Raw genomic sequence first — 20797 nt, forward strand, 5'->3', positions numbered from 1 at the left:
ATTATCATCTGCAAATCATACACATAGTGGTAATAGCAATATGTTTTACAAAGTCTTCTGCTATGATTTTGAATCACTCGCTCTTGATTCCGACCTTAAAGCCTTAATGTACGATTTCTGTCAAATTTTAATTTTGTTATTCTTTATTCAAAATGTTGAAATAATATTTAGTAATAACTGCTGGGAAGGGTTGCTGTCCATTTTAAGCTGAAATAACAAGCTAAACTGAAAAGCCATAATTATGACTTTATGTAGAACTTTGCTCTGTTGACCTATGCTCTGTTGACCTACAAAGACAACAAATTTGGTCGATTCCATTTAGGTGCAAGCTGATACATTGTGTAAACATTACAAATATGCCCAAAAAAAATCAGGTTTGAAAAAAATTAACCAACTTTATATTATAAGATCGTACATTATGGCTTTTAAACAGTACATTTAACAATGGTTAATGTAAGTCAAGAGCTAAAGGGTTCACAAAAAATAACTCCCCCCTAAAATTACAAAACATTTTTTTTCGCATAACTTGACATATATTTCGTGGATTTGAAAAATTTAAAAACCTGTGAATAAAGGAATTGTTTTTCTACCCTCCCAACGTTCTTTCGTCTGAAAATATTTTTGTTTTGGCTAAAAATAATCACGTTTTCTAAAAATGATGCTTTCAGAAAAAGTTGCACTTCTCAACATCCTCATTTATGTCAAAATTAGCTTCAACAAATCATTATTTTGCACTACCTGATGTTTGTCATGGGTGACTAAAAGTTCAGAGACAAAAAGGTGAAGGAAAAAAACCAATTAAATCAATCGTAACATTGATACCGAGAAAGTTTTGTACATTACATGTATGGGATGTTGAAAAGTGCAACTTTTTTAAAGCATCATTTTGGAAAAATGTGATTATTTTTGACCAAAACAAAAAAGATTTTGAGAAGGGACAACTTTGGTAGGGTAGCAAAAAGATGCCTCTATTCACAGGTTTTAAAATTTTTCAAATCGACAAAATGAATGTTAAGTTATGCAAAGAAATGTTTTGTAACTCCTAAATTGATTTTACCATTTTTGAAACACCGGCTCAATAAAATCTTCTAGAAAAACCCAGTACATGTTTTAAATTAAAATTAGTCATTGTTTTATACTGCAAGATGATTGCATGGGTGACTGGGTAATCGTATACATAAAAATTAAAGAAAACAAAAATACCATTAAATAAATCAAAACATTGATATCGAGAATGTTTTTGTACATTAAATGTATAGGATGTGGAAAATTGCAACTTTTTCTGAAAGCATCATTTTTGGAAAATGTGATTATTTTTGGCCAAAACAAAAAGATTTTTTAATGAAAGAACTTTGAGAGGGTGGGAAAATGATTCCTTTATTCACAGGTTTTCAGATGTTTCAAAACAACGAATTCTATGTCAAGTTATGCAAAGAAATGTCTTGTAATTTTAAGGGGGGAGTTATTTTTTGTGAACCCTTTATAAAAAGAATCTGATGTGCAGGCGGTCAGGCACCCTTATTGCAAAGTTATGTAAGAACAACAACACTGTGACTATTCTGTCGGTCAGTGCCACGTCACTTCCGGTTGATGATGCGATTCAAATTTGAGTGAAAACAAGTCCTTGATTCAATTTTTTGTTGATGATTTCTGTCATTGATGTTGTGTATATTTCGATCGGAAATAGTCAGTGGAATCAAACAAGTTTCTAAGTTTTCAGAGTGGAAGTTACTAGATTTATTGTTTTATATAATGACAAACCGACAATTAAATTCCATGGTCGAGTGTTGATTTTCCGAAATTGAATTTGGACTGGAGTGACAACATCCTTCACAGCCGGTTTCTGTCGTTGATTACAAACCGTGAGCCACATGAAGTTTGGGCCCAAGACTAGAAGCTGGACCGACAGAATAGTCTGTATTGTCTCAAGTTGACAGCAGGGGCACAATTTCATTGCACTTTGTAAGAATCACAACTGATTCTCACAGACTCGCGATCATCTGTTGAGAATCAAGTGGTAATTGACTGATCAATGTAGTTTGCCGTGTATAAAATAAATACGATTTTGGGGAGAACAAATTATGATTCTCACAAAATAAGTTTAGAAGAATCGTTGTGAGAATCAATTCTCTGATTCTCAACACATTTGAGGCCCTAGAGAGCAATTGTTGGATTTTCGCATGTACTAACTTATTCCTACAGGGTGTATATAACTATATACACCTAGAAGGGCGATTTAGCCAGAGCTGGTGACGCAACCTGCCTAAATGCAGTCTGTCACTACAAGATCAAACATTGCGTTACTCCAAACTTGAGACGAGACACACTTTGGAGTCACTCCTTTCACTATCCAGATCAAGATGATCAAAATGTTGGCTGCATATAGCATTGTATAGTGCTCAAATTATACTGGTACAGCAATCATGCACTCACTTATGTTGATTTCAAAAATCAAAGTACAAGTGACCCGATCTGATCCTCTCATGCCAAAGGATGTAATTTTGAAAACGGAGTTATTATATTCATCAATTTATCCAGCAATATTGTCTAAATTCTTACAGAACTAGCATACCTGGTCACAAAGTTATTTCTTTTTACTATGCCAATTTTTTTGTGTATTCTGTAGAGACCGTCAGCCTTTCGCCATTTTGTGGGTAATGATCTGCGTGTTTATGCATCGAACACTACACGCAGGGTGCAGCTTGCCACGCAGCTGTGATCACGCGTTGATGCTGTGATTTTGCTGGTCACGCATGGAGATCGAACGACCATCACAGCGTGTACCCACAAGATGGCGGCATATGACGTCACGCTGAGTGACGGCCTCTATTGTTTTTTGCTCCTCATTTTTGCTTGTATCTCTCAACATCATAATTACTGCCTTTGGGTCAGATCATGTCACATAATCACAAAAGAATAATAGCATTTAGTACCTCCAGATGGTGCAAGTCCAACGTGTGTATTTGTAAGATAGACATCACCTTTCCGATCACTAGGAAACATATACGCATTGGTCCGCCTAAATAATGGTCTGTCAAGAGGCAACAAGAACTGCTCATGCACCTGCCTTCTAAAGTCCTCTGCAATGAAAGTAATTAACATAATTAAGTAAAAATAGTATAGTTAATCATTAGGCCTAGGCCTGCATAACTTATACATGTACTTTAGGTATGGCTTTTCAACCCATTACTTTATTATACAGTGGTGGTCACTAGTTGTGGTGTTCTTTTTATTCCTAGATAAAGAAAAGTTTTGTCTTTTTCAAAATGTTGGGTTTTAAACTTTTGGCTCTTCCTTATGTTCATTTGAAATTAGCCTATTGTCAAGATTTCATTTTGGTTAGTGTGACACTGTTGTATCCTGGTCTGTTGCAACAGATCCTCTCTGTATGTACATTTTCGACTATCGCAAACTTCCCACTTCCAATAAGTCATATCATGGTGGGGATATCTTGGTCACCTGCGAATACAAGTGCTACCAATGCTTGAAATAAGGCGGACCCTCAGGCCAAAGCCTACAGGTGGAAATCACTGCTGGCCTGCTGATATGCTACCCCGTAGCAAGACAGATCCAAGCTCTGTTTGACCAATACTAATCAATACTAATGATCACTAAAAGATACCAGGGATGAAAACAAGCACTGACATAAATTCCTGAAACTGCTTCAACATTTCCTGAAAACATGTATTTCCCTATATTTTGTACAGGGAAGATTCAAGCAAAATTTCCTGAAATCAGGAAATTTCCTGAAGATTTAACATCCCTAGGATACTATTACTATACTTACCTAATTGTTGGTCAGGAATGCCTACTGGATATAATAATGTTAAGAAGTGATGGAGATATCCTGGCTGGAAATGATGTGGTTTTGGTACACACACGCTTCCACTTTTCTACATAGAGTAAATGTACACATAACAAAATTACTACTGATAAAAATAGTTTTAAAAAAACCCACCCAAATCTCATTAGAAATCCCTGTGGATGACCTCAACTCCCATCACATACAGGGTGTTCCAATAAAAAAAACCCGATTAGACCACCTCTTTCATATTCATGAAACAGTGATTAAAAATATAGGCATACACATTGACATAATTATATAATTATAAAATTGTACGAGTTGAGTTTTGTGTGCTCAAAATCTGAAAATCTGGAATTGTTTTGCCTTTTTGGATATGTGGTTCTGACAAGGGGTGGGAGTGTGAGCTCACTGTGACAGGGGTTACCTACAGCTTACATGATGGTAGAACTGACAACATGGTTAACCCCATGAGAACTACCTGCCTATTGGTCAAAAAGAAGTTTTCATTATCAATTGGACCAATCAGCAACATTGTTAGAATAATTTCACCACGCAAAAATATTGGGGTGAATTATTTACAAAACTCCATTCTGATTGTTGATTAAAATGAAGATATCATGTAATTGATCAATCAGATGCAATGTTAGATCGGCAGGCAGTGCTCAGGGGGTTAACTTGAAAAACCATACCATGTCAATATGGTTCACTTTTGGGGACAATTTGGAAGTCCATTTCCTTCCATAATACATAGTATCATACAAGCATGGTTTTTGGCATTCAGGGAGACCAAAATGTACAGAATATGGGGTCATTGGTTGAGAGAGTAGATCCGTTTGGATCTAAATTATAAGGGGGGGTGGGCATTGGGTGAGAATGACTTTTTAATGGGGTCTTTGTGTGAGAGCCTAAAGAAGCCTCGAAAATTGAATTTCTAGTTCTAAATGACTTCAAATGGCTTTGTCATTTCAAAGTCTTTGGGTGATAGATCTAAAGGAAATATATGGGGTCTTTGGTTTACACAGCATGTACTGGTAATGGGGTCTTTTGGTGACAGCGATGGTGAAAAAGGGGGTCTTAACAGACCTACACATACGCGTCACCTTCACAGTGGGAGTGCCCTCCCCCCCTCGGATTTCAGCATCTCACATCAAAGCTCCCATTGGGAGCCCCATTCCTTTTTTAAAGGAATTTTTATTGTATAATGATAACGACACAAAGGATACTAAATTGATTGAAAAAATGATACCCTTGCCCCCCCCAATTTGACATTGCATGTATAACATTCTATGATCATCAACTGTGACAATTTCTCATTGAAGGCAACCCAAATATCTAGATTTTTATCAATTTTAATGGCCATTTAATCTAATGATATTAGTTTTATGAGTGTAGATTAGTGGCTAGACATGGAATTGATGGCATCATATCCCACAATGTAAATTGATCTAAGTGCCCTTCTGAATTTAGGTGGTGATTGCATTTGGCAAAATATCATTAAAACTCCCACTGCATGATGGGTAGGTGTATATATATTACAATTTCCCCAACATATTTGCCTGGCCTAATTGATTGTATTTTATAGCTCTCATTTAATTTACTCACAGTATATTAGTCAAAGACATAACAAAAGGTGCTAATAACAGAGTGTGTACTCAATTGAAAAATCAGGAACAATTATATACAGTGTTTCTAAATCAATGGTATAGTTTTACAGTTTCTCTCTACTAAAAGAAACTTTAACCATTAAAACCAATTAACAAACATAACGTCAAAAGTAAAACATAATCCGATATAATTTTTCTGTTGAACAAACTTTAACAAAAACGTCACACAATGATACCAACTCTATTACATTTATTCCTGTTTACAAATAATAGCGACTACAAACACAATTATTGAGAAATAATTTTTTACAATGAAGGAAGGACGGACTGACGGACGGATCTTCAGACGGAAGCGTTCTTATAATCTTTATTCTATTTCATAGCGTACGATAAAAATAAATTCAGGTAGAAACCACCCTCTCCATGGCTGTAAGGTCCTGATGTGACCCCGAGTCTGAATGATAACTTCAATGCAATTACACTTACTATGGAATGGTTAATAAGGCATGTTTCCATTGCACGTAACTGTCTTTGTATTCCCTCTGTACAGAGCATATGTAATTCACTTAGATGAGATGTTGATGGGACAATTACAGGAACACTCAAAGGCAGATACAAACTAGCATGTTGCCAGTCATCCTCAACTGTAAATAAAAACAAGAAAAGAAATATAGATTCTGATCAGTTCGTTATAGGCGGGACTCATAACATCGTGGATTGTTATAGAATGGCGTACACATACCCGGGCACAGCACCTACGCGAACTAAGCTTTTTCGTATTGCATGACTGACACATGCTTTTGTGAGCAAAAAACAAATAATTCTTGCCTATATTAAGAGCTAATGATAGTAAAGTTATAGTTTAGCTAACTTCTAGCAGCAGTGACGACTTGAAGAAAAAAAGATGGCATGGAGTTAGCAAAACCATGAAAGCTGTGTGAAAGTAAACAAACAAACAAACAAACAAAACAAGAATATACCTGCACATATGGCTACATATTTTTGAAAAGAAAAATGGGCTGTTAAGGTTAAATGTGAAAAATTTGTCAGTACTCCATTAACAAATTGGGTACAATAATGATGAAAATTCATTAATAATCAAGCAAACAGTACTTCAGGCACATACCCTGTCTTGGCAAACTTAAAAGTCTGGTCATTGGGAACATTTTTGCCTGGTTAGAGGGCATTTAAAATTTTAACATCACAGAAGTGTTCAATTCTCCATACCAATTTTATATGCGTTGTTTCTGCTGCTGGGGCATTCTGCCACTGAATTACTTTGTTAATTTGTTCATGTGTTGTCTATATACAATCAATGAAAGACTGAAACCAGCACAACAATGTAGTTTCTCAAGTTACTGTTTGAAATTTGAGGCTGCTTATGATTTCTATTACCTTACAATCCATGATTTCATGATCATTTTTTCTAAAAATAGTCCCAATTAATTGTTACCTGCAAATGTAATTGAAATTCAATGTACCACCTTTTGAATAAACAAGACTGGAAAAAGATTGATTAAATACCTCACAATTGATGTAAAGCACTGGCATTGTGCTAGGAACTATTATATTAATCACACTCCAATTCATAAAAAAATATAAAAACTATTGTGATGTGAGTAGCTCCTAGCTGGATGAAACTGTGGAATAATTCTCTGCATGATATGGATGTGCTCGCAGTTCTTCGTCTAATTGTGTCCACACACACACACTAGATATTGTGTTTCAGTCAAAGCTGGACACAACTCTTAGTAATATCATTGTTCTCTGCTTTGCATTCTTGCTCCGATAGAGGACATCGCAATAGGTGCTCCATGATCTGTGGTTCAGTTCCCAGGTCACATAGTGGGTGTTTAGATAACCCCACTTTTTGAGCCAGTACCAGCTCTCAGTCTGTTGAGGCATTTCCATTCAGCCCAGCTTGAGTTAGCACCAGGAGGAAGCGGTTCTTCTATAGCACTTACGAGCATGGATGTTGTTGGTGGAATCTTATAAGTATTGCTGACTTTATTGAAGGAACAGCCACGCACTTACGAGCATGGATGTTGTTGGTGGAATCTTATGAGTATTGCTGACTTTATTGAAGGAACAGCCATTCTGCCAATAAAACACTGCTTGCAGTTAACATAACATGGTGAATAGAACAATGTTGTTTTTAACATGGATGTTGTTTTTTCTATCAACATTACATCGCTATGTTTTAAAAAGAGAATGCATGTGCAACTGGATTATTGATTAAACTTATTCCATGCAAAATAGGTCAGTTTTGTACAAGTATAATTTGATTATCATGATGGATCAAAGCATATTGAATGTACTGAACTCCTCAAGTGAGCATGATGAAGAAACATGGGGTGTGTTTCAAATAACATTGGTGCCATTAGTCATGGGTGTCATCATCTTGGTTACTACGGTGGGAAATACATTTGTCATGATAGCCTACAAACAAGATGGCAAAATACAGAAAACTGTATCCAACTTATTCATTTTGAATCTCAGTATTGCCGACTTTATCGTAGGAACAGCCATTCTGCCGATAAATACTGCTAAAGTAGTCTTAGGCTACTGGCCTTTTGGTAAATATTTCTGTCAAATATGGGTGGTAGTCGACTATACCATAAGCCTAGTTACTATATTTACGATTACATTGATTAGTTTGGATCGTTTTTGGCTGGTAACGAAGAAGACAAAGTACTCAACTTTCCAGACTCGCAGGCAAGTTAAAACTATGATCGCTATCTGTTGGGTAACGACTCTTGCCTTTTACACTCCTGTTGTGTTGGCCTGGGAGCCCATTAAAGGTTACTCCGTGATAGACTATAGCAGTGAATGTGAATTGGAATCGATATACAATGCTACATTCAACATCATCATGCTGTTCATAGAATTCATTATTCCCATTGTCACCATTGCAACACTGAATGCTATTGTGTACGGGAATATTCACAAACGTTCAAAAGGTAATATGGTGCCATCTGTGATGACCAAGGGTAGGACGAATGTAATGGAAACCTCTTCTGAACATGGTGACGTCATGAGAGAGAACAATGGCTCTATAGAACAAATGACGGGACTGTCAATGACATCTTTGCTTTCAAGATCATTACCAGTACCAATTGAGCAAGAAGTATCGTCAACACCAATGTCGGATGACCAGGAGTGCAATTGTGTCTCCGATTGTGGCTCTGAAAGTGACCATCCTAGGAATCATAAAGAAGACAGTATTACTGTAAACATATCCACAATATCAATTAAAGTAGCACAACAAGAATCTAACGCCAACACCCAAAAATGTGGGTTGAATGTAAATGTCAAAAAAGGTACTGAATTTCAACGTCACCGCAAGGCAGCTATCACCTTGGCTGTAATAGTTGGTATGTTTATTGTGTGCTTTCTGCCGTATTATATTGTAACTATATGGGCTGCCATATGTGATGACTGTGTTAGTAATACAGTATGGGAGATTATCAACTATGTACTGTGGTGTAACTCCACAATCAACCCTTTTCTGTATGCTGTGACTAATGTGCATTTTAGGAGGAATTTCAAGAAATTTCTGAAATTTCAATTCTAAAAGTACAATAAACATGCATGCACCTAAAATTTCTATTGGATTTTAAACTGTTTCGAGGCAGTACAACAACTAAAAGTTCAAATTGAGCTGGATTGTATGCGTAACCAAGCGTAATGCTTTGCGTAGAAAGTGTTATGGTGCTTATTGCATTGTGCTTTGAAGTGCACTGTTGTGCAAGAACATAGAGTTCATTGCCATGGCTAGTTTATTGAAATTTCATGTCTTTCACATGATGCGTTTTAACAAATCACAGTGCCCCATTTCGAATAATGCGTCGTGGAGGTAACAGACTTTAATTTAGTTTTTATTTTGATTATAATGAGCACAATTTCATCTGAAAGAAGCAATAATATTCTTGAAATTTTTCCCTGATGAATGTCAAACCTTCTTTGACAATATCTTAATGTTCAATTAAGATTTTAGTTTTTAATGAAATTCTTCATAGATCGACTAATAATAAACCAATTGAATGACAATATCTAAAATTAATATATTTCAATGAAATTCTTCATTTCTCAAACATACAAAGAATTTTCAATAAACTTATCAATCACCTATATATAATGGTAAACACCATTGGCATTGTGCTGCAAATCATATTAACCCCACTCCAATTGATAAAGAAACATAAAAGCTCTACTGATGTGATGAGTAGCTCCAACCTCCTAGTTGGATGAAACATTGTGGAACAATTCTCAAGCGTACTAAATGGATGTGTTGCATTTTAAGGACAATGTGTGATATCTTTGGTTACTTTTGCTTTGTTTTTAACACTTTGGGTTTTTGTATCAACATTTAATACATCGCAAGCTGCATCGCTATGTTTTACAATGAGAAGACGTGCACAACTGGACAATTGTTTTAACACATCATACAATATAAGTTGGCTTTGTAAAAGTATGTAGTTTATCATCATGATGGATCAAAGCATATTGAATGTACTGAACTCCTCAAGTAATTCCACACAGCATGATGAAGAAACATGGGGTGTGTTTCAGATAACATTGGTGCCATTAGTCATGGGTATCATCATCTTGGTTACTACAGTGGGAAATACATTTGTCATGATAGCCTACAAACATGATAGCAAAATACAGAAAACTGTATCCAACTTATTCATTTTGAATCTCAGCATTGCCAAAGCACAAGTGGCAGCGAGTATTGTAGAAATGCTATGTAATGCTTTGCGTATAATGTGTTTTATCGCACTTTGCTGTGCACTGTACTGGACTTCTAGCAGTGATGACTTGAAGAAAGAAAATGGCATGTAGTGAGCAAAACCATGAAAGCTGTGTGAAAAGTAAACAAACAAATAAACACTCCAAACAAGAATATTCCACAGGTACCTGCACATATGGCTACATATTTTGAAAAGAAAAATAGGGTGTTATGGTTAAATGTGAAAAACTTGTCAGTACTTTATAATTTAACTGGATTTTGTGCAGCTGGTACACAATGATATAATCCATAGCTCCATTAACAAATGGTACATTGATGAAAATTTATTAAGTTTGCAATAATCAAGCAAACAGTACTTCAGGCACATAACCAGTCTTCACAAAGTCTGGTTACTGGGAACATTTTTGCCTGGTTAGAGGGCATTTACAATTTTAACATTACAGAAGTGTTCAATTCTCCATACCCATTTTATATGAGTTTTTTTCCTGCTGCTGGGGCATTCTGCCACTGAATTACTCTGTTAGTTTGTTCATGTGTACTCTATATTAAGTTACTGTTTGAAATTCAAGGCTACTTATGATTTCTACATGTTCAAATTACCCTACAATCCATGATTTCATGAATATTCTTTCTAAATATAGCCCCAATTAATTTTTACCTGCAAATGTAATTGGAATTCAATGTACCACCTTTTGAATAAACCAGACATTACACCGGAACAAAATTGATTAAATACCTCACAATTGAAGCAAAGCACTGGCATTGTGCTAGGAACTATTATATTAATCACACTCCAATTCATAAAGAAATTTTAAACTACTGGTGAATGTGAGTAGCTCCTAGCTGCACGAAACAGTGTGGAACAATTCTTGGAATGATATGGATGTGCTTGCAGTTCTTCTTATTATTGTGTCCATACATGCTAGATATTGTGTTTCAGCCAAAGCTGGACACAACTCTTAACAATATCATTGTTCTCGGCAAGATCCCCAGCTTTGCATTCTTGCTCCGATAAAGGACATCGCAATCGGTGTTCCATGGTTTGTGGTTCAATTCCACATATATGCAGGTCACATCTTGGGTGTTTAGATCTTTTTGAGAGTCACTTTACATCGGCCAGTACCAGTTCTAAGTCTGTTGAGGCATTTCCATTCAGCCCAGTTTGAGTCAGTACCAGGGTAAAGTTCTTCTATAGCACTTATGGACATGGGATGTTGTTGGTGGCATCTTAGTATTGCTGACTTTATCGTACATGTGGGAACAGCTATTCTGCCAATAAGCACTGCTTAATGATGAACAGAATAATGTTGTTTTTAACATGGATGTTGTTTTTTCTATTAACATTACATCGCTATGTTTTACAATGAGAATGCATGTGCAACTGGATTATTGATTAAACATATTTCGTGCAATATAGGCTGGATTTGTAGAAGTTAACATAATTTGATTATCATGATGGATCAAAGCATATTGAATGTACTGAACGCCTCAAGTAATTCTACACAGCATGATGAAGAAACATGGGGTGTGTTTCAAATAACATTGGTGCCATTAGTCATGGGTGTCATCATCTTGGTTACTACGGTGGGAAATACATTTGTCATGATAGCCTACAAACAAGATGGCAAAATACAGAAAACTGTATCCAACTTATTCATTTTGAATCTCAGCATTGCCGACTTTATCGTAGGAACAGCCATTCTGCCGATAAATACTGCTAAAGTAGTCTTAGGCTACTGGCCTTTTGGTAAATATTTCTGTCAAATTTGGGTGGTAGTTGACTACACCATAAGCCTAGTTACTATATTTACAGTCACATTGATTAGTTTGGATCGTTTTTGGCTGGTAACAAAGAAGACAAAGTACTCTGCTTTCCAGACTCGCAGGCAAGTTAAAACAATGATCGCTATCTGTTGGGTAGCGACCTTTGCCTTGTACACTCCTGTTGTGCTAGCCTGGGAGTCCATTACAGGTTACTCTGTCATAGACTATAGCAGTGAATGTGAATTGGAATCAATATACAATGCTACATTCAACATCATCATGCTGTTCATAGAATTCATTATTCCCATTGTCACCATTGCAACACTGAATGCTATTGTGTATTGGAATATTCACAAACGATCAAAAGGTAATATAGTGCCATCTGCAAAGACAAAGGGTAGGGCGAATGTAATGGAAACCTCTGCTGAACATGGTGACATCATAAGAGAGAACAACGGCTCTATACTACAAAAAACTGGACTGTCAATGACATCTTTGCTTTCAAGATCATTACCAGTACCAATTGAGCAAGAAGTATCGTCAACACCAATGTCGGATGACCAGGAGCTCAATTGTGTCACTGATTGTGTCTCTGAAAGTGACCATCCTACTAATCCTAAAGAAGACAGTATGATTGTAAACATATCCACAATATCAATTAAAGTAGCACAACAAGAATCTAACACCAACACCCAAAAATGTGGGTTGAATGTAAATGTCAAAAAAGGTACTGAGTTTCAACGTCACCGCAAGGCAGCTATCACCTTGGCTGTAATAGTTGGTATGTTTATTGTTTGCTTTCTGCCGTATTATATTGTAACTATATGGGCTGCCATATGTGAAGACTGTGTTAGTAATACAGTGTGGGAGATTATCAACTATGTACTGTGGTGTAATGCCACAATCAACCCTTTTCTGTATGCTGTGACTAATGTGCATTTTAGGAGAAATTTTAAGAAATTTCTGAAATTTCAATTCTAAAAGTACAATAAACCTCCATGCACATAAAATTTCCCCTTGATCATGTTACATATATGCATAGCCAAAGCGTAAGTGACAGCGAGTATTGCAGAAATACTGTATACGTAACCAAGTGTAATGCTTTGCGTAGAATGTGTTATGGCATTTATATTGCATCACCATCATTTTAAGATTTGTTAACTTCAACACTACTAAAATTTGATTGTTTACCAGGAGCACTTTCACAGTGCCGACTGCGACCTCAGCCGGATGTTATGGTTCTAATGATTTACCAAGGTTGTCAAGCCAATAATCATCAGAGCCATCAACATCCAGCTGAGGACACATTGGTACTGTGAAAGCGCTCCTGATAAAGCGATCAAATTTTAGTAGTTTTGAAGTCGAAAAATCATCTACTAATCTAGTATTTACCACTATGTGTGAATATCCAATTTTTATATATATTGCCATGGCCAGTTTATTGAAATTTAATGTCTTTCACATGGTATGTTTCAACAAACCACAGTGCCCGATTTCGAATAATGGGTCGTGGAGGTAATAGAATTGAATTTAATACACAGTAAAATGGGCAGCATTTATGTCTGTTACACTTTGTGGAATGATCGGCACTCACAACACATGATGCTGGACTTTTTATGCTGGGGGCGCTATATGTACGTTATTATTCTATGATTTTCAATAATTTAGATGACTCCTCAATAATGATAACTCCTTCTTTGAGTCGATGTATTTGTTACATTAAGATTGAACTTTTCAGCTTCTGTCTGATATAAGCTACATTTCCGACTACTTACAAAAGCATCTCTTCATCATTGATTTCTGAACAAATCTAGTTGAAAACTGTACACTAAAAGTTGTTGATTATGTTACTTTGTGAAGAATGTTTGCATATACTTCATTTGTTTTATAAAATGATGATTGTGGAAACAGCTGAAAACTTTTAAAATGCATCTTTAGAGATTATTACAACAATAATAACTAATGTTTGTATCAATAACAAAGTGCCTGCTTTCATGATTACTTTATGAAGGCATCCAATTTTATCATAACTGTGTTTTGGGTTCAATATTTTCACCCACTTGGATTCATCAAAACATTACAAAGGTTGCAGTAGGATTGAACTATTCACTCAAAAACATTTAATCAAACATTTTCCAATTTGTCACATACATACACACACACCTCCCCCCCTGTTTGTAACTACCTGTAAACAAGGACCTCATTCTGCATATGATTTAATCCTATCTAACCGAGGACACACACACCCGTAGACCTACCCCCCCCACACACACACTGACAACTTCCTATCCAATCGTGACCGTCCTAAGCCTCCCAATTATGGACCACTTTTAAATGCTTTTTACATTTTTTGCACTGTCCTGGTAATAGCCAGCAACCGTGGACGTCCACGGTTGCAGGTGTGTCCATGGTTGCAATGTGTGTATCCTAATGTAGGTCCGTATTTGTAGGTAATTACATATGCACCCCTACACATGTATACACCCCTCCATGCATCTTTTACATACAGAGACTAAACAGCTGTTAAGTGATTATATAGGCTCCCTTTCAGGCGAGCAAAAAATTATTTCAATTTCAATCATTTAATAAGCATCTATTATCTGAAAGAAGCAATTATAACCATTTCAAACCAATTCAATGACAATATCTAAAATGAATACAATTTTGTGAAATTCTTCATTATTATTTCACAAAACATTCAAATAATAAGACTCCTCAATCATCTATAATGGTAAACCTTTACAACATTACTCCTTCTCTGCATTGATGTGTTATTATAAAGAATGCACTTATATTAATGTTTTCATTGTATTTCAGCTGCTATCTGCTATAGCAGTAACAAAAGTATTGTTGTATGTAATTTGTATTTTTTCATAAGAGGCCCATTCAAAAGATTCTGCCTCCAACCCCTGCATCCAGCAGGAAAAAACCTCCATTTAGGCAGTATTTATTAGTAGAAATGCCTTAAATAGAGATGAAATTTGGTATTCGAAGTTTTTAACATCAAGGAAACTAAAATGGAAGCAAGTGGATGAGTGTTTCTTTTCTTCTAACAGTTAGCTTGGAGACAGAGCTCTATAGTGATTCCATATTAAGCTAAGGTAAACTATATATTTTTATCACATTGCTTACAAGTCTTTTGATATCTGTTTCGGTTATTCAGTTAACTTCAAAACTCCAGTACATCGCCTAGCTGGGAGGATGAATCATACATTTTCATCAAAATCTCTTTATAATCTTTACCGTTTCGAGTGTATCTTGTTATGTGAGCTGCAACTACGAAATGAGCGTAAAGTCTCAAGTTGGTAGTTTCAAGATGTCCTAGCTGCTCCAGTAGTATATCTGTACGTCGTTTGTGAATTGAATAGGGAGCACAATGGCATTTCATGAAGGACTGGACATACTACTGGCTTGTATAGGTGTGCAGCAAACAAAAAATATCAACTCAGTAGCCACTAGCCAGGATGTCTCAAAACTATCAACTTATGACTTTACACTCATTTTGTGATAAGGTTGGTCACTAGCCATTTCAAAGAAAAACATCAGAGCTAACAACATCGGCTGACGACGAGAAAGTTCCTGAAAAGTGCTCCGGTAAGCGAAATAAACAAGTAGTACATACAACATTTTAATTTATCTTGAACAAATTATATTTAAGGTATAGCCTATTTAATATTCTTAAAAGCAATGCAAAACCCTAATAGCTGTTTTATGATAATGTTGCATGGGCTGCAGTTATTGTCATTTTGAGGGAAAATTTAGCACATTAATTTCATTTCAGTTTTGTCTTGATTTTAGTCAGGTCACAAAAAAATAAACTGTTTTTCAGATGTTAAGGCAAGCATTTTGTACAAAAGACCTCACTAGCATCTTTATTAGATGGTTTAATGAAGTTTGTGCATAAGAAATAAAATAGTTGCATTGACTTACATGTCTCATAGTGTATAACAGGCACACAGCCAATTTGTTTGTCTTCTTCAATAGTACCAAGGCCTTCACTTAGTCTAGCAAGTACACCAACTTCCAACACCTATACATGTATGTACAAAATCAAAAATAATAATTTGGAAAGAAAATAAAGGATATAAGAAAGTTATAGTAGGCGTGTCAGGTTCTTTTTAAACCTATAATGGTAAGGGACCAAACAAGAACATCAACATCCCAATAAATGGAACTAGGGGGAAAAGTTGTCATTTATGATTATGATTTTTGGTTACTTTTAAAGCATCAATGTTATGTTGTCCCACTAGAACATTGTAAGGCTAAGTTTCACAAATTTGACCTCAGATGACCCCTGATAACCTGAAGTAGCAGTACCAATGAGGTAGAAGGAATAGAGTGCCCTGCTCGCCGAATCTGTGAAGCCGGTTTGGGTCCCGGTTTGGGTGCTGTATAGATACACAAAGTTGAACAAATCATGTATTTTAAAAACGCATTAAATTTCCCAGTATACCATTGTTTTTATCAAAAAATTGCTGAATTATAAAGGCAAACACGCCTGAATCTGGTATTTCAGCAGTGTTGCTACGCTAAACAACTCTACCACTTTACGAAATTTCGCCTTCAGTCGCCGTTCCTGTAGCGCTGCATGGCAACGGGCGAATGAACTAAATTTAGGGGCGTGCTTGCCTTTATTATTCAGCAATTTTGTTGATAAAAAAATGGTACACAGTAAAGTTGAATATGCTAAAACAAGTAATTTATTTAATTTTATTAATCCATACATGCTTGAGTAAATTCAGTTCCCATTTTAGTTGTATTTGATGCTGATTTTGTTAGATCCCTTCATTTCATAATGGCTTATTCAGTGTGTGATTGTCAATGAAACGGCAACGTACCAGCTCGAGCTCAGCAATCTATGTTTTTCTACGTCATTGAGCAGTACCCAGTTTTATGAAAATCCTAACAATATACTAATTTGACTTCATATATGACCAGTAGCTACCAGTGATTACCATATTTTTCAAGTTTCATGAAACTCCATCAATTACTAATTTGGCCTCAGATGAACCTGATGACCTTGAAAAAAAATTCATCTATATAATAATACGCATCGTCTGTCTATCTGTCTGTCTATCTGTGTGTCTGTCCGCCTATTTTCTCGGAGACTAGGGGTCGTACGTTCCTCAAACTTGGTGGGTGGGTGCAGCTTGGTATGAGGAAGAACGAGTTTATATTTTTTAAGGTCAAAGGTCAAGGCCGGGGTCAAGTTCAACTGAAGTATAATTTCAAACACTTTCAATGGCAAATCTAGCCATGCCAATGTGTTGACCTTGGACTCTCAAACACAAGTTTCCACGGTGACCTTTTCCGTCAGACCTACGGTTAAGAGGTCATAGGTCAAAAAAGGTAAAAAATTCAAATTGCCCCTATGAAGCTCAAACTTGGTGGGTGGGTGGACCTTGCACTAACAAATAAAAGTTTCCACAGTGACCTTTTCGTCAGACCTACGGTTAAGAGGTCATAGGTCAAGATAGGTAAAAACTTCAAATAGCCCCTATAGAGCTCAAACTTGGTGGGTGGGTGGACCTTGGACTAACAAACAAAAGTTTCCACGGTGACCTTTTCTTTAGACCCTACGGTGAAGAGGTCATAGGTCAAAAAGGTAAAAATTCCAAATTGCCCCTATGGAGCTCAAATGTGGTGGATGGGTGGACCTTGGATTAACAAACACAAGTTTCCATGGCAACCTTTTTGTCAGACCTACAGTTGAGAGGTCATAGGTCAAAAAACATAAAAATTTCAAATTGCTCATGAAACTTGGTGGGTGGGTGTAACTTTGGCCAAGGAAGCTCAGATTTGAGAGCGAAAGTCAGGTCAAATTGCAAAAAGCTGCACTTGAGCTCATCTGTGAGGACAGTGATCCCAGCCAAAGGATTTTAAGATCTGCAAAAGCCAATAACCATGACAGCCGAGAACCGCGAAATACGGGTACCGCCTAGTCTTACTATAATTCACCAGAATCTGTCTGTTTGTTTGTTTGTGTCTTTGTGTGTCTGTTTGTCTGTCCGCCTCTTTTCTCGGAGACTGGGGGTCGCGCGTTCCTCAAACTTGGTGGGTGGGTGCAGCTTGGTATGAGGAAGAACGAGTTTATATTGGTTAGTGGGTCAAGGTCACCCAAGGTCATCCAGGGTCAAATTAGTAAAAACTGTTTTTCTCGGAGACTGGGGTCGCAAGTTGCTCAAACTTGACGGGTGGGTGCGCGTCTTGACCGGGACAGAACAAGTTTATATTGGTTAGAAGGTCAAGGTCACCAGAGGTCATCTAGGGGTCAAATTAGTAAAAACTGTCATATGGGCATGAAACTTGGTGGGTAGGTGCATCTTGAACTAGGACGGAACAAGTTTGTATTGATTAGTGGGTCAAGGTCACCCAGGGGTCATCTGAGGTCAAATTAGTAAAAACTGTTTTCCGCCTATTTTCTCGGAGACTAGGGGTCGCACGTTCCTCAAATTTGGTGGATGAGTGCATCTGGACCTCAGACAGAACAAGTTTGTTTCAGTTAGTGGGCCAAGATCACCCGAGGTCATCCAGGGGTCATCTGAGGTCAAATTAGTAAAAACTATCGTATGGGCATGAAACTTGGTGGGTACAGTCAACTTTTAGAGTCAAATTTTTGGACGGTCATTTTGGGGTCATCCGAGTCACCCAGGGGTCATCTGAGGTCAAATTAGTAAAAAATGTCGTATGGGCATGAAACTTGGTGGGTACAGTCAACTTTTAGAATCAAATTTTTGGACGGTCATGTTGGTGTCATCTAAGGTCAACTTACTAAAAAATGTCGTATGGGCATGAAACGTGGTGGGTACAGTCAACATTTAGAGCCAAATTTTGGAAGGTCACAAGGGGTCATCTGAGGTCAAATTAGTAAAACTGTCCTATGGGCATAACACTTGGTGAGTACAGTCACCATCAGCCAGGTAATCGCGACAGCCGAGAACCGCCAAATATGGGTAACCGCCTAGTCTATATAATAATACGCATCGTCTATCTTGCTATCTATTGTCTGCGTGTCTGTCTGTCCGCCTATTTTCTCGGAGACTAGGGGTCGCACGTTCCTCAAACTTGGTGGGTGGGTGCAGCTTGACCCCAGACAGAGCAAGTTTGTATTGGTTAGTGGGTCAAGGTCACCCGAGGTCATCCAGGGGTCAAATTAGTCAAAACTGTTGTTCTCAGAGACTGGGGTCGACGTTCCTCAAACCTGACGGTGGGTGCATCTTGACCGGGACAGAACAAGTTTGTATTGGTTAGTGGGTCACCAGAGTTCATCTAGGGGTCAAATTAGTAAAAACTGTCATATGGGCATGCAACTTGGCAAAATGTTGGTGGGTAGGTGCATCTTGACCTAAGACGGAACAAGTTTGTATTGGTTAGTGGGTCAAGGTCACCCAGGGGTCAAATGAGTAAAAACTGTTTTCCGCCAATTTTCTCGGAGACTAGGGGTCGCACGTTCCTCAAACTTGGTGGGTGGGTGCATCTGGACCTCAGACAGAACAAGTTTGTTTTGGTTAGTGGACCAAGATCACCTGAAGTCATCCAGGGGTCATCTGAGGTCAAATTAGTAAAAACTGTCGTATGGGCATGAAACTTGGTGGGCACAGTAAACTTTTGGAGTCAACTTTTTGGACGGTCATTTTGGGGTCATCCAAGGTCAAATTACTAAAAACTGTCGTATGGGCATGAAACGTGGTGGGTACAGTCAACATTTAGAGCCAAATTTTGGAAGGCTATTTCGAGGTCACAAGGGGTCATCTGAGATCAAATTAGTAAAAACTGTCCTATGGGCATAAAACTTGATGAGTACAGTCACCATCAGCCAGGTAATCGCGACAGCCGAGAACCGCCAAATACGGGTAACCGCCTAGTATATTACTTAAAGCAAGTTCATGAAAATCCAACAATCTTTAATATTTTGACCTCAGATGACCGGATGACCTTGAAAACAATTTCCCATTTCGTTCAAGACAAGAACCAAGTTTCATGAAAATCCAACAATCTTTACTTATTTGACCTTACATGACACCTGATGACCCCAAAATGACCTTGAAAATTCAGCAATGATACACTTGCAACTCAATTTTCGAAATATTGCCTCCTTTTGCCTTCAAGTTACTGGATATAAATACATCCATGCAATTCCATACCTCTTTGGCTTTCTTTGCCTTTTTCCCTGTTTTCTTGCCACCACCTCCTCCACCCCATCCAGCATTATCTTCCTCTTCTTCCATATACTTGAAAATATCAGACACAGCATTATCCTTGTTCAGGGGCCCCATGCATATGACATCATCCCCTTGTTGACCAATCAGGATCTTTGTCTTTTGTATCTTGTATATTGTTGCTGGTGATTGGACCTTGTTGTTGATAATATTGAAATGGTGGGCTACAGCTCGCTGTAAATCTGTAAAGATACAAAGAACTACACATAAAAACTTGATGATGCAAATTAGAAGAGACATACTGGTTGACATATAATTAACAGACATAAATCAAGAGAGCGAAATGGGTCAGCAGTTGTTCCCTCCCCTTGCACCACCCAGTCCCGGGTTTAATGCCCGCTCTCGCAGGTTTTCTCTGGTATCTCCAGTTTAATCCTGCTTTCAAAATTGGTGATTAGTTATTTGGTTATCAAAAACTTCCTTCACCCAATGGAATTTGGGGAGCTGCACAGATAATTGGTGAAAGTTACAATCTAAGTGTGGATAGATTTGCACCAGGTTCGGCTGCAACCAGCCTAGTTGATGTGATCTGATTGTGATGAGTCAATAGTGGCAGCCAAATTACAGCGCTTTGAATCCTCTGGAAAAAGGCGCTATATAAAATTCATGGAGCTGAACATCACCTGGTAACAGTTTTGCGCCATATCCCCTT

The 20797-nt window shown here is 37.3% G+C and overlaps 2 protein-coding genes across 2 annotated transcripts in view; one reads left to right on the plus strand and one right to left on the minus strand.

Annotated features, from left to right (window-relative positions):
• LOC140160705 (ufm1-specific protease 2-like) overlaps positions 1-20797 on the minus strand; it is a 42379-nt gene that overhangs the window by 6318 nt on the left and 15264 nt on the right. The window contains exons 5-9 of the mRNA XM_072183992.1: positions 20071-20327; positions 15857-15956; positions 5896-6053; positions 3788-3893; positions 2934-3080 (exon numbers count right to left, since the gene is read on the minus strand). Of these exons, the coding sequence (XP_072040093.1) occupies positions 2934-3080; positions 3788-3893; positions 5896-6053; positions 15857-15956; positions 20071-20327 (768 nt within the window). The remainder of the gene's footprint in view (positions 1-2933; positions 3081-3787; positions 3894-5895; positions 6054-15856; positions 15957-20070; positions 20328-20797) is intronic.
• Positions 7703-8983, plus strand: LOC140160413 (histamine H3 receptor-like). Its single transcript, XM_072183648.1, has one exon. It carries the CDS (start codon positions 7703-7705, stop codon positions 8981-8983), a length of 1281 nt encoding a protein of 426 aa, XP_072039749.1.

This window comes from Amphiura filiformis, chromosome 9 (genome assembly GCF_039555335.1).
Source record: "Amphiura filiformis chromosome 9, Afil_fr2py, whole genome shotgun sequence".
NCBI lineage: Eukaryota > Metazoa > Echinodermata > Ophiuroidea > Amphilepidida > Amphiuridae > Amphiura > Amphiura filiformis.

Excerpts from the sequence above, each read along its gene's own strand:
- LOC140160413 (XM_072183648.1), top strand. The coding sequence starts at position 7,703 with ATGGATCAAAGCATATTGAATGTACTGAACTCCTCAAGTGAGCATGAT.